This window comes from Charadrius vociferus, unplaced genomic scaffold, assembly GCF_000708025.1.
Source record: "Charadrius vociferus isolate BGI_N301 unplaced genomic scaffold, ASM70802v2 scaffold161, whole genome shotgun sequence".
NCBI lineage: Eukaryota > Metazoa > Chordata > Aves > Charadriiformes > Charadriidae > Charadrius > Charadrius vociferus.
In genome coordinates, this window is record NW_009646928.1 from 1,085,530 (window position 1) to 1,099,957 (window position 14,428).

A 14,428-nucleotide genomic window follows, 5' to 3' on the forward strand; every position below is an offset into this window, starting at 1 on the left:
GGTAGCCTTTCCAGGCCTTTGATCATCTGGTTGGCCCTTCTCTGGCCCCTCTTCAGCCTGTCCACATCTTTTTTTTGTATTACAGGGACCAAAACTGAACACAGTATTCCAGGTGTGGCCTGACAAGTGCTGAGTAGAGAGGGATCATGACTTCTCTATAGGTGATGCCTTGTTGATGCAACCCAGCATCCTGTTTGCTTTCTTAGCTGCTGCAGCTCATTGTTTACTCATATTGAGCTTGTTGTCCACCAGGACCCCCAGGTCCCTTTCCATGGAGCTGCTCCCCAGCCAGATAGATCCCAATCTGTACTGCACCCCTGGATTATGTTTTCTCAGGTGCAAGACCTTACACTTGTCCTTGTTGAACTTCTTAAGGTTCTTGTTAGCCCACTCTTCCAGCCTATTCAGATCTTCCTGCAGGGTGGCTCTCCCTCCTGAAGTATCAACTTCCCCACTCAGTTCGGTGTCATCAGCAAGCTTCATCAGGGTACACTTGATCCCATCATCCAGAGCACTTACCAAGATATTAAACAGCACTGGGCCCAATATCAATCCCTGGGGGACCCCACCTGTTACAGGTTGCCAGTTTGAGAAGGAGCTATTTACCACCACCCTCTCAGCCAGTTCCCTGCCCACTGCACAGACCACTTGTCTGGACCATAACGCATCAGTTTCTCTAGGGTTAGGCGGTGGGGAACCGTGTTGAAAGCCTTGGAGAAATCCAGGTAGACAATGTCCACTGCTCACCACTCATCAACCAGGCAGGTTGCTTTGTCATAGAAGGCATATGAATAAATCTTTTTGTTAGAAAACTGTTAATGTACAGTAATCCTCAAAATATTGTCTTTTTTTAGTGCGATTAACAAGTTTGTTCTTTCCTTTGTAAGCAGGCAAAGCCTTCCACTGTAGAAGTATTAGAAAAAATTGATAAGGTATGTATTTGCTTTTTGGTGTTTTGTTTGATTTTTTTTTTTTTGTTTAGAAATAAGCATCCTTTTTGCTGGCCATGTATTTCTTTTACATTAGGTAAAATACTGTCATTAAATTTTGAATTATTTTGATAATTATTCCAGTTGGATGTACTAGAGACTCTGAGTTTCAGATGGACTGACACCTTTTTTCCCCTTACTATTAGTCATTTAGAAAAAAACATACTGCATAATAGATAGTGAGAAACTACAGTTTAAATATTTATTTAGAGTGCCTGAAATGGACAGAAATGTGAAATCAGCTTGATTACACAATTTAATTGTAACTAATGGTTAAACTCCTATGTAATGGAAAATGTCACTAATGCAAAGTTCCATTCATCAGGCTCATTAGAAATGCTTCAATGTATGGTTTTAAGTGTAAGAATTGTAACTGTAGTGGTTGTAAGTAAGGTCCGAGGCAGAATAACTGAATAGATGGTTCAGTAATCAATTTTGATTTTTTTTTTTTTTTTTTTAGCCAGGATTTGTGACAGATGTCTGTACTCTATGGGGAAATTAACTGTTTTGAAATATGCTGTTGATATTTTCTGTTTTCCTTTTAATGAAAGTGTGAGTACGCCTGTTGTCACTTGAAATGCAGTCAAAATGGTAACATAGTAGAGCATTGCTTGATCACTTATTAATATGCCAAAAGCATCGTTTAGGTGTTCAGGATTTCACTCTTAATGTGAGGAAAATACTGAAATGAAAACATGTGAATTGTTGGAGACGTTTCAGCAATTTACCATGTTATAGGAAAGTATTAGAAGCATTTGAAATTCTGTAGGTGCCTGATGAAAGTTTTGGGATGCAAAGTATGGTTGGTAGCAATTTATGTGGTCTTAAAGACTGCTGTTCATAACATATTAGCATTTTCTGCTTGTCCCAAATATGCTAACGCATTACAAATAGGAAAAAGTGCTGATTTGTAGTATTTCTTCCCAATAGTGATGTGTTACTGCTAATACAGTGCAAGTGGCCCATATCATAACCTTAATAGTGTTATGTATTTATGCTATGAAAGTTATCTTTGGGCAAATATTGTCATTTATCAAAATGCTTGACTTTTCTAATCAAGTATCAAATTGGTATGGCTAATTTTAGCAAACACTTAAAGGCAGCTTAGTAAAACCACCAACTAATTTCACTAATAAGGTTGAACCCTGTTTGCTTACAGGAAATACAGACATTAGAAGAATTTAGAGAAAAAAATCAGAGGCTACAGAAACTATGGGTTGGAAGGCTGCTTCTCTACTCTTCACTCCTTTACCTTTTCACCTGCTTAATTGTATATTTGTGGTGTCTTCCTGATGACTGGACAGCAAGGTTGATTATGACACTTCCATTTTTTGCATTTCCATTGATGTAAGTAAATACACCTTTTTTTTAACTGCTGTCCCTTTGATAAAAGGAGATGAAAATACATCTCAGCAGGGGTTTGGGTTTGCTTTTGACAATTCTTGAGTTGTCATAACTTGCTGAATTTTCTCTTTTAAAATAAAGCCAAGTAGTTTGGCAGACACTTTCTTTGAGGGAAATGTCTCTCATGGGTCTGGGTTTAGTGTAGAACTAAGTCTTGCTATCAAAAGATGTTAGCATCTAAAGTTACTTGGCTTATCAAAATTATACTAGAGCTAGGCAGAGACTGTATCTGAACACCTGCCAGGTAGTGTAATATAAGTAGAAGAATACTATCTGGGGCTTTATTTCTACAGCTATTTGGAAAAGTAACGCTACTGTATCAAAGTGACCTAAGGTATGTCACCTGTATGTAAAATGCAGTGTATAAAATTGGGAAAAAATAAAAGAATGAATGGTGAAACTTTTACATATTAGGTGACTGTTAACACAGAATTGACTTGAAAGGTCATCAGCCTAAATATGTTGAGGGCTAGTTTTACATAATTAGCTGTTTTTCTGGAAAATCATTGACTGGTTTCTTCAATCAGAAAATATCCTAACATTGTTGGATGAGAGTAGGAGAAAGAATTGTCTACTTTTTTGTTCCACTGAGCTGATCGGCTGCTCATCCTCACAAGTAGCTTTTTATTTCTAAGAAAGCTACTATTATAAAAATAAGAAAATGTGCCCCCATCTCACTGAACAGTGGCTTCCCTGCCTTCCCTTCCTCTAGAACATCAAGGAGGAGAAGCAGCCTACTGAGCATCTTTCCTACTCATGGGGAGCACATTGCATTTACTCATTGCCTGAAATGAAGATCTTAAGTACTGTTCATATTCATACAGCATCTTTGTATGAAAACATGAACTTGTCAGTGCCCTAGCTTTGGACTTGAAAGACAAAGTCAAATGTAAATATTTAAGGCTTTGCAAGTTTGATTAGTGTGGGTCTGCATAATGTAATATGCAAAAAAAATACTTGAAGGTGCTTTTTGTACGTTATGTATAACGCAGTATAATGTACTAATATGCTGCTGTTATGGAATCCTGTTGAGAAGATACATGGGCAGCAATATCTGGACTGGAAAGGATTAATATAGAAATTAAAGTTCAAATTAATCTTTGGTAGTAATATGAATTGATTTTGTTCTTAAGGACAAGGATTTGAAGGTCTTTGTTAGCATGTAAGGCTTGCTCATGCTAACAGGGAAGGCTGGTAGAAGAAGTATTGCCAGCTTCCCTTCACTTAGGTATTTTAGGATTTGTGTAGAAATGAAAACTTTTATTATGTGAAGGTGATGGCTTCTAGCGCTGTGATGTGAATTTTCACATTTGATTTTTATTCTCTAGTTTTTGTCCTCCAACACCTGGGATTTTTTTTTTTCTTGAATGGCGGGTTTCTATAAAATTCTGAATTGGGTATCGGCTTACTAATGCTTAGAATTAGACTGTTGTTCTCTTACGACTTGCAAGTGTGTATCTGATTTTTTTTCGTAAGCTATTGCCCTTCAGCTTTTTTTGGCAGATATGAATGGCAAGCAACTGCCAGCTTGTCTTCATTCTCGGTCAAGAGGTGACTCCATGCTGTATGCCTGGTGCCACCCAGTAATGGCTCTAGAGATTTTTCAGCCCTAATCAAACTGGAATATGTCTGCCTTTTCCAGCCTGCAGTCAGTCACCAACTTATTTATGCCTTAGGTCATTCCCTCAGGGTCTCAGCAAGTTACTGATGCTGGTAGAGCGAGTTAGGTTATAGGAATACATAGCATCATTAATTTTAAATGTATATTGAAATATCTGAGAAGTTGAATAAATACATTAGCATGTTAGAAGGATGATTTTCATTTGAATTAAATTCTGTTTCGCCTTACATGTTCTGTTTTCGGAGTAATATGTTTTTGTTTTGTAATGTTGGTCTGAAATGGTCTACTATTAAACTTTCACCTCGAAGTTCTTAAGAGGAAATGCTTTTTATTTCATGAAGTCCTACCATATATCTATTAGCTTAAATACAGCTTTAGATAGAAGACTCTTTATTAAGCCTACAGTAAAAAAGAAATAATGTTTTTGCTGATGTAACAGTCTTTAAGGCAATTCAAATCCTGTAAAACATTTATTTCTTTTGATCCTTGCATTGTGTAAGCAGGCAAAGCCATCCATATTCTTAGAGTAGCTATTACAACACACCTTTGAACATGGAATAGAGTTAAACTTCTTTCCCTGTTTCTTTGACCTTGGATGGGTTACTGTTGCATTCCAGTTGTCTTGTCTGATGACTTACCTGAGTTAGGTTGTGTTGTTAATACTTGAAAGCATTTTGAACTGGGTGGCCGTTATATAAATGCACAAGATGTTCTCATGAATTAAGTTGAAATTGTTTGACATCTTATAGCCTTTTGCCTGCTTTTGTACGCTAGCGTTATTCAGAGAACCTTTCTAGCCTTTAAGAATTTTTTTTTTCTTTCCCCTCAAATGAAACATTGCCACTTTAGGCTTTATTATATAGTTCTTGGCACTAGGAGGGTTTTGGATAAGATGCTTGGAAGGGCTTGAGGTATGAGATTTGCCACTTGGCTTAGGCTGAACAACTTGCCAGGAAAAGTGTCAACTTAATAATTATAAGCAATTCTGAGCTTTAAAACAAATGAAGTCCTGCTGATTGCAGAGAGACCTTTCAAATGTAAAATGGTCATAGATCAGTTTAACTTTATCTTGGGCACAGATAAACCGCTCCATTGTTTGAGCTAAGTCAGCTGAAACAGTACAGAAACTGAGTGGATTCAGAGCTCTGTAAAATTGCCAGGAGTCAGGTCAGTTAACTCTGCTTGGGAGAGCATTTGTGCAATAGCTGTATCTCATGGTTTTCATTGATATTGAATTCTTCCCACAAATCTCCCAGGTCTTAATTTTGGGCCTTAGCTGGTGAGCTTGGTTTTCTGGATAACATGCATCATAAATCTATCAAATCAGAAGTGATGACAAAGTCCTTTTTAGCTAGCTACACGTACCTTGATTTTAAAAAGTTCCCACTGAACATTTTAGGAAGTGATGATGTTAATTGCTGCTGCTTCCTTAGTATTTCTACCTATGGTAATACTCAGTTAAATTTTAATAGACAGGAGGATTTTATTTAGATCAATGTTGATGTCTTGTTGACAAGATACTAATTTAATTTTTAGTTTTCTGTTTAAATATTGTTTGAAGATTTCTGTTCTTTGTATTTGCAAAGTTAAATCTCATCTGGTAAGTCTTCTGCATTAGCTATCCTGTTTGCTAAATGACTTCAGAAATGGTCACGGTAATGTATTTTAATTAATGTAATTCTTCTTTCTCTTTTAAAGAATCTGGTGTATAAGAACACTGCTCATTTTTTTCTTTTCCAAAAGGACAGAGAGGAATAGTAAGTATTTTTTCTGTCTTTTTAGAATATGGAACTAGTTGGGAATGATGCTTGCTATAAAAATGTAGATATTTTGGGTAATTTGCCTTCCAGGAAAAGAAGAGCAGCCTTTTGGTTTGATGCTGAAATGGGTAACATTAGCTAAACTGTTTCTACCACGCAGTTCTTGAAAGAACAGGAAGCAAACTGCTTAATCTTTTGCTTCACTTACAAAATTATGGTAACTTTCTCCCATCTTTGCATGCTTCAAAGTGTCATGGAGTAAAATGTAGTGCAGAAGTAGGAGTGAGAGAAAGGAAGTAAAAACAGTAGTAGTAGTTTCCTTAATACTTGCATCTTGCAAATATTCCAACAGTCTTAATCTGTTATCCTTATGTATAAGGGATTTATCAGATGTGTTTAATTTGTTTGTGAAGATGGCTTTTCTCTCCCGAGCTCTCAAAAGCATGTTTATGTTTTCTTGAATGCAAAAAGGAATAAGCAGGTGTTTTTGTGCTGTTTTGAGAACTAAGGAAAATAGGGAGTCACGTAACAACAAAAGTAATGCAGGTGTTCAAATATATATAAAAAGCTGTTAAAGAACATGCAGATTCATTCTAATGCAAAATTTAAAAACTGCATCTGTGGCACTTGTCTACAGTAGTTAGAATTCATTGAAGACTTTCTTTGAAAGCAGTCCAGCCTGTAACAATATCTCACGGTGATGTGAGCAATAATACAGGAAAACCTCAATGTTGCACTATGTTTTACGACTTGCAGAACAACATGATGTATTTAATTTGTGACAGCTTACGAGTTAAACATCGCTTTTGGAATTTTTCTTAAACTTAATGTTTGCATTTGATATGCAAGCATAGGACATACATTTTTATGTAGAAATAAAATTGTCCATATATTCTGTGGTGCACTATGATTCATTTCTAAGGCGAATATGTATTTGCGTTTCATGGCTGGATAAGGAAAAAAATGTATGTATATTTTTCTAGTTTGCTTATTGCTGTTTTTAGCATACAAGCAAGTCCAATGCTTTTGTTGAACCTGTGTATAAAGGGTTTTAGTAGATGTTAGAACGTGCCAGAAGGAATTTTTTCTGCATTGTTACAGAGATTGGGTAAAAATGAAGTGTCTTACCTCAAAGATACAAGTCCTTTATTTGGGAAAGAGAACAAATGTGCCGTGCAGGAGTTACAGCAGTAAAGCAAGAGAGAACATAGCTAAGAGAGCAAACTGGCAACTGAGTAATTCAAAGCTGGCCTTTTGTTCTGGGATAAGTTAATATAACACACTGAGTTACTGGAGATGATTATTTAGTACTATAAAGCTCTGTGCTGGTTATCCAGCACACAGCAGTTTTGGGAACCATGCTCTGAATGAGAACAATTTCTAGTGAAACACTAGGAAAGGTGATGCAGAGAGATTATGGAATTCCAGTTTTAAGACTGGTCAGGCAAACAGCTGTTGAGGAAGATTCAGGCTGATCTGTCCTGAAGTGTGGGGAAAATAAATGAGGTATCTTGCAGATATTGACTTGCTACTATGAATTCTTTTTTTTTTTTTTTTTTCTGTAGGTTTAATTAAGATGAGATATATTGGTTTCTTGAGAGTACTTTGCAGTAATTGCCATTTGCCCATGTTTGAAGGGGCAGGTGTTTCATGAGGTTCTTGTTGAACACAGGAGGTAAAGTGATCAGAAACAAACTCCCACACTTTAAACTGATTGCATTGCTTTGTGGGAGGCTATACTTGAAGATGTTCTAGGCATTTCTGTCCCAAAAGCAGCTTCTGTTTCTTAAGTTACTTAACAGCTGACCGTATTGTGCCATTTGTTTGTCTGCATGGTACCATACTGCGCTGCAGTGCATTTCAAGATGTTAATCTGTGTGGAGCTACATGAGAGGCTGTGTTCTAATATTAATGTAAAATTTCATGGAGGGAGGTACTTTATAAATTTGAAAATGCACAATTCCTGGAATTGTCTATCTTCTGTAATCCAGTCCAGTACTAAATATGGTCTTGTTCCATGTCCTATTTGTCTTAACAAGGGATTGTTGTAGTTACCCTTTCATTGCATAAACTTTCAAATATGTACATGCCCAGTTTTAGTGTTCTGTACATTTAATAAAGTGGTTTATTCTATCAAAATGGGTTCCTACATTCTGGAAAAGTTCAAGTAATTATATGTTCTCTTAATTTCAAGTAACAGTAGTGTTCCTGATGTAACTTTAAAAAGTGTGTGTAGCATACTTACATATTTTTTTGTATCTTTATTTATATATATTTAGTTTGGTGGGTTTGGTTTTTTGTTTCTTGTAGTTCTATGAAGTTTTTTCTTTTTTTGAAAACTGAAAAATGGGTAAAAATAGCTATATCTTACAGGCAGTGAACCGCTGGTGTCTAGCAGAGATGAAATGGGGAAAAAGTTGTGAAGTTTTTTGTTAAATTCTTCTTGCTGTGAAGCAGGTAGTAGCAAATTGATTTATTGAGAGAATATCTTCTATATTAGGTGATGGTTTATTACAGTGTTTAGCATGAGTGCTAAGCTGCAAGCATTGACTTAAAGGAAAATCCCGTGTGTGTTTGACCTTTCTTCCTTCCCTTCCTTTTAGAGAGGTTAGGTGCTGTGCCTACCAGTCTCTTAACATTTAGTAGTAAATGACCTCCTGGTAGCTTTTCTTACAAAACTGGGAGTTTTGCTGTGGCCTGAGACTGTTGAAAGGGTGAAAGAGATTGAGATTTGAAGCCCAGAATTGACCTGGCATTTGAAACTAGCATGTGTTAAGAGGCTTACGTGAAATACTGAAGCCAGTAAATCTGGTACTCAAATAGACATATTAATACTTAGACCTCAAGCTTTTTTCTGTAGTTTGACTCATGAGATTAAGTGTATTTGGTCCATTGTTGTACCGGTTTTAATGTAGGTCAAAGTAGGGCACTGGCTAGAATTGGTTTGCTTAATGAGGAAACGGTACATAAAACTTTTTAATAGTTATAATTGTAAAGTGATAACAGCGGGCTATAATTTGTAAGCAGTTTCAGGATTTAAAATGATTTATTTTCACATTAAAACTTTGCATAAAATAAAGTTTAGTAATGTAGGGTTAGTAGTGGTCAGTATGTACTTTTTCTTACAGGGCGAAGTCAATGTTTAAAGCGTGTTGAAAATCTCTTATTTATAGTTGAAAACTAATGTATCATGTCCTTCTTTTAGATGATGCGCTGGAAGATTTAAAATCTCAAAAGAAAAAAATAGTAAGTAAAACTCCAAGAAAAGATAGTTGTTATGGTCCACTAAAGTGTTTTTGTATCGCTACAAGTTGAGTTTGATTGTAATATGTAGATGAAGAGTAGAGAGAGGGAGGTGAAACTCTTACCATTCCTCTCTTTTCATACATTTTCTAGTACTATGCAAGGTTTTTCTTACCCCAGAATTACAAAGGACTGCTTGCATATGAGAATACATTGTCTCCTTGTAGTTTAACTTAAACCTACTGTTTTAGTGTTGCTAGATCTATATAAAGTGATTCCATTTTGTCAGAAAACGAAAATGTATGCTTTAACCTACTTGTTGCTGACTACTTCTTTTACTTTAGGATTATAAAGTGTTAGGGGTTGCACCGATTTAAGAACATAGAAAGCAACTGTATCTTTAGTAGTTACTCTTACACTTAATGGCTTGTTCATAAATAGCAAAAAGGACTTCCGTCTTGTCTGGATTCACTTTTTTATCAAGTTAACAGATTATTGTTTATATCTTAAATGCATCACTACTTATTTCCCATCCTCCTCCATCTTATTTTTGTATGTCATATTTCTTCCATTACATTCTTTCCTCTGAAAAAATTTATTTTGTCATGTATCTATCCTGTCAGTTGTCTTGAGGTCATCTATTTTGTGAGTTGTGTGGATGAGTTAACAGTATAAAATGTGTATGCCAGGTATATGCTTCAACTGGATCAACACTTAATCTCGGTAAGACAAATTTAGGATGGGAAAATATTCCAAGTCTTGGATAACTTGCTCTTTGTGAAGTGTATAACACTGAAAGCTGTTTCCTCTCAATCATTCCATAAGGAAGTTCTCTGTTTACTTAAGTTGTTGGCGTCTCCTGCCTTGCAAGGCAAAGCTTAAAACCACCACCACCAAAACACAAAAAACCCCAACCATCCCTTTACCTCCAAACAAAACCAGCTCCTCTTCCCCCCAAAAAACTCTAGAAGTTGTGTTATGAAGCTTTATTGTTAATGAGTTTTCAAAGTGTTCATGTCATACCTTCTGGATTTTGCCATGGTAGCTAAATTAATAGAAAACCCACAAAAAAGTTACCAAAAAGGAGCCAGGTAAGAGTCAGGTATTATATAGCCTTTACAGGGGAAACAGATTTCACTAATCTTCCATTTTTTTATTATTGCTTTTAAAATGTAAATGTAAATATTGTAACCTGTAACCTAATTATGCCATTGTCCTTTAGTAAAGAGGATATGCCAATATTTATATCTGCTAATCTTTGTTAAAGAATCTATTAAATGGAAGTGTCCTTTGGTTGGAGAGGCTTACATTTTCTGAGAATGAAATAAATGAGTATGATAACTACCTTTTTAATTTAACTTTATGAAAACTGCTTACCTGAAATTAGTTAATCTCTCCAATTTACATAGTCATTGAGTAGCTTTGGAGGGAAAGTTTTTGGAACAGAAAACATACAAAACAAAATGGAGAACAAACCAGCTTTTGAAGTCTTAAATGTAAAGCCTTCATTTCAGTTAAGTGTATTTTTCTTTAATCATGAAAATTTTAATATTTATTCTAGAAGAATTAGTAATGCTGAATTTTTGTGTGTGAGAAGCACTTTAGAGAAAAGTCATTGAATAAAAAATTAGTCAGGAAAAAGCTGGTTTATAAAGGGCAGAGTGTTTACTTTGGGAATTGAGTCTGTTGGAAAAAAGATGTAAATGTATTTTGCATATGCAAAAAGTCATATTGTACAAGAGTGGGCAGTAGTTTAACTGTACAAATGCTTCATGAATAATATAAAAATTATAGTGTAACTATGGAGAGTTTAAACCTGGAAATATAAATTGCCATTAGTACATATGCATGTCAAGCTTTAATCGTTAAAGATAAACTTCTAAATAGGATTAGTAAGAGTTCTGGGAAGTCCAATAACCTATAACTCAGATATTTTTCAATCTGAGGGGAACAAAAAGTCCCTGATTACTTCCTGATCTTGTGAGTGCATGGTTCCTAGCAAGGAACCAGAAACAGAAGACTTACTGCAACCTCTTGAATCAGTGTGGTGTTGGTGTTTTTTACTCAGAAGATTGACTTGGGAGTTTCATCATCATTTGAAGGTATTCAATTAAGCATTAAAATTAGATCATCATACATGAAACCTAGCATGTTGAAATGAACTGAAAGTGGATGCAGGTAATGAGACAGAATAGAATTTGTATTTTAGATAAAAACACTCATAAAATTACATTTTGCAATAATTTTGTTTTGATGATAATCAGATTTGGTTTTGTTTCAGATTAACTTCTTTAGGACTATTGGTAAAACAAACCAAAAACTTTACCAAGTAAAATAATGGGAAGGGAGGGAGAGGATTTCTTCCTCTGTTGGATTCTGATTTGCTACTGAGTTTGCAAATAGGATTAGTTACTAAGATTGTGATCCTCAAAGTATCTGGGATAAGTAAATTATGTATTTCCTGTTTGTTTGTAATGCAAATTGTTGTCTAGGCACTCCGCGGCTGTGGTTTTTCACTTCATTGCAGCTTGGCTACCTGATTGCCGGAGAAATCTTATATTGAAGACAGTTTTCCTCTTGAAAAATGTTACAGTACTTGAGTTTTACATGCGGTCCAGCTTTTCCCTGCTGACATTACTTACATGCTGATGGGTACCTGTAACGGAGTAAGCGCCTCATCCTCTATAGTGTCCTGGTGGCTGTGCAATGAATTGCTCAATAGAACTTTTAGTTCTGTTCAAAAGGCTTCGGTCTTTGGTGCCATAATCACATGGATATTCATATGGATGACATATCTGGCAAACACAAATATGGATACTTCATCTGGAAGTGCCCATTAATATTGTCTATCCTATACTTTGACTCAAAGTTTGTGTAATACTTATTTTCCCCAGAACTGCGACTCTACACTGTTTTTCTTAGTGAATGCTTTAATACATGTTGAGTGTTTCTTTATGGATTGGGCGTAGGGATTAAGTTCATTAGCTATAATTAAGGCAGTATTTCAAGATACAACCTTCTTTTCCCTCCTTGATTGTAAGGGATACTCTGGTTGTGTTTGTGATTGTGTTGCTGTAATTTTGGCCTTAGAGTCCTCAGTTAATGAGGATGTCAGCCCTTAAGCCTGAATGTGTATAGATGAGCAAGTTCAGAAGGTTAAGCGTATTAAAGCAAGGGCACAGGACGTGTATTAAGCTGCTGCAAGTGGGAATTAGTGGAGACTTTACCTGGAGCGGCAGTCTTAAAGATGGGATAATTCTTAGCCTGAGGACAGAGTTGTGAAGATAGTATAGTAATTACTTTGCTAATGTTAGAATTAAACTTTGCTGAAGTTTGCTTAGCTAGTCTGTTATAGTAGGCTGTGTGTACTATTAGACTTGGACAGACTTCCTAGCCATTTCAGATAAGAATTCAGAAAGCTGCGTCTGTTAATTTTCCAAGGAAAAAGAAGTCCGGTTTGAAAACTGCCTTGGAATTATGTTAATAATAAATAACAAAATTCATATGTTGCACTTTTCTTTCTAAAATAACTTTTTAATGAACTTTATACCTTCAGCCTTCCAGGCATAGAAAACTGTAGCTATTTTGATAACCTTCAATATGTGACAAAAAGTCTGCTAGGAGTTGACTGTTGTATAAGCCCAGTCTTGTCTACCCAATATATGCTAGAGTACTGCAAATGTGCAATTGGAAGCTCAAAATACGGTTAAAAATCATGATGAATGATTGAATGAGGTATTTCTTTCATGCAGTGTTTACACAAAACAGTTGCTTTGGTCGGATTACTGTTTGCATGGATCTGTTGAGAGTACACTTGATTATTGTGGCTTAAATGATTTATTTCCTATTTTAAGGGAACTTTTGCTGTGTGTGCTTGCGTATCTTATGTGGTAGACTGAAATGAATCTTGTGGCTTTGTGTGAACATAAGTAGCTCTCCATGATTGTGTTTGACATCCCAACTAATTCAATTTTGAGAACTCACGTGATAGTATGGTGAATAAGTAGTTTGCACCATGCCAATACTTCAGACTTCCAGTTGCTAAATCACGTTTACAAGAAGCTTAAAATACGTTACTCGTATTACTTCTCAATATAGGCTACTGATGTCGTTGCCACAGGAATTCTGTTTGGTTGCCAGTTGGAAAGGAGGCCATCCATGCAGTTATTCATAGGAGAGAATGTGGTACATGACCATGCTTCTTTATTAAGATGTGGTTAATTCCATGAAATAAGTTTGAAAAATCCATGATTAGGCTGGTATTAACTTTCATAGAGACTTCACTTGTGATTCTGGTTACTCAGCATTTAAGCTTGATAATAATAGACAATGAATTAGCCCTTGGCAGAAAGTAGCAAACGTTTTTGTGGGAGAAGTTTTGGATCTAAGAGAAGAGTATATTATGGAAAAAGAGGAGGAGGTGTCGAGCAATTTGCTGTGTTAGCGAGCCAGTGCTCAGCACTAGGTTAACCTTTCCAAGGTTATGCTTCAGGATGGCAAGTAATCCAGAAGTCACTGTGTTGATTTGCCTTTATAAACGTGCTTGCTGTGGCAGTGCACAAGCCAGTTTCTTCGGTATTTAAATTTTACCCAGGTCCTTATTTGCTTCTAGTAATTATACTAATTTGCTCAAAGAGTAAGAAAACTTTGACCTGTTTGATTCCTTCTTTGGTATTGCCAGCCAAATTTCAGTTGATTTAAAAAAAAATAAAAATATTCCTAGAAGTGAAGCCATGAGAACTGTGAGTGTGCTTCTAGAAATCTTGACAATTTCTATATATTTTCAAGGAATTTGTAAAGAGTTTTGAAACTGAATTCTTGTTCAGATTTAGCCTTACTAAAATTACAAAGCTATATGTGAATTTCAAGGTCTGAAGAGTAACTTGTTGAATTATCCAGTAACTATATAATGCAAAGAATAACTTTGACATCTGAATCTTGTGATAAGAACTATTTTTTTTCCATTTCAAAATAATGTTACTGTTTTTGCACAACATGTATATCCACAAATAACTGCCATCCTATCTAATACTGCTATAACAAGAAGAGTGTTAGATAAGGAAGGTGTCAAGTGATGGTGGAGCGTTCTGTTTTTTTTCTCTTCCTAAAAGTCACTTTGTTCTGCAGAAGATTATTCCTCATTTGCCTATGTGACTATGAAGACAATTGCATGCATTATGTTCATTGATGTAAAGTGACTTGGGGTTTTTTGTTTTGACTTGGGGGCCAGGTATTGACACTGACTGTTAACACTTCCCCACTTTGCAGCTTCACCTCGCTAACCTTACTCCTTCGTATAAAGGTCTGCCTTATGGTTTTCACTTTTATAAGCAATAAATACTTTATTTTTCCTATTAGACCCTTAATTCTGATCTTATTACACTGTGTGGCATTTGTTTTACGAAGTTAGT

General features: G+C 35.7%; 1 protein-coding gene across 1 annotated transcript in view; it reads left to right on the forward strand.

The window, feature by feature from the left end:
• Positions 1 to 14,428, forward strand: part of KIAA1715 (KIAA1715 ortholog) — a 39,607-nt gene that overhangs the window by 1,715 nt on the left and 23,464 nt on the right. Inside the window, exons 2-5 of the mRNA XM_009894530.1 lie at positions 888 to 932; positions 2,149 to 2,336; positions 5,713 to 5,771; positions 8,980 to 9,020. Coding sequence (XP_009892832.1) covers positions 888 to 932; positions 2,149 to 2,336; positions 5,713 to 5,771; positions 8,980 to 9,020 — 333 coding nt within the window. The remainder of the gene's footprint in view (positions 1 to 887; positions 933 to 2,148; positions 2,337 to 5,712; positions 5,772 to 8,979; positions 9,021 to 14,428) is intronic.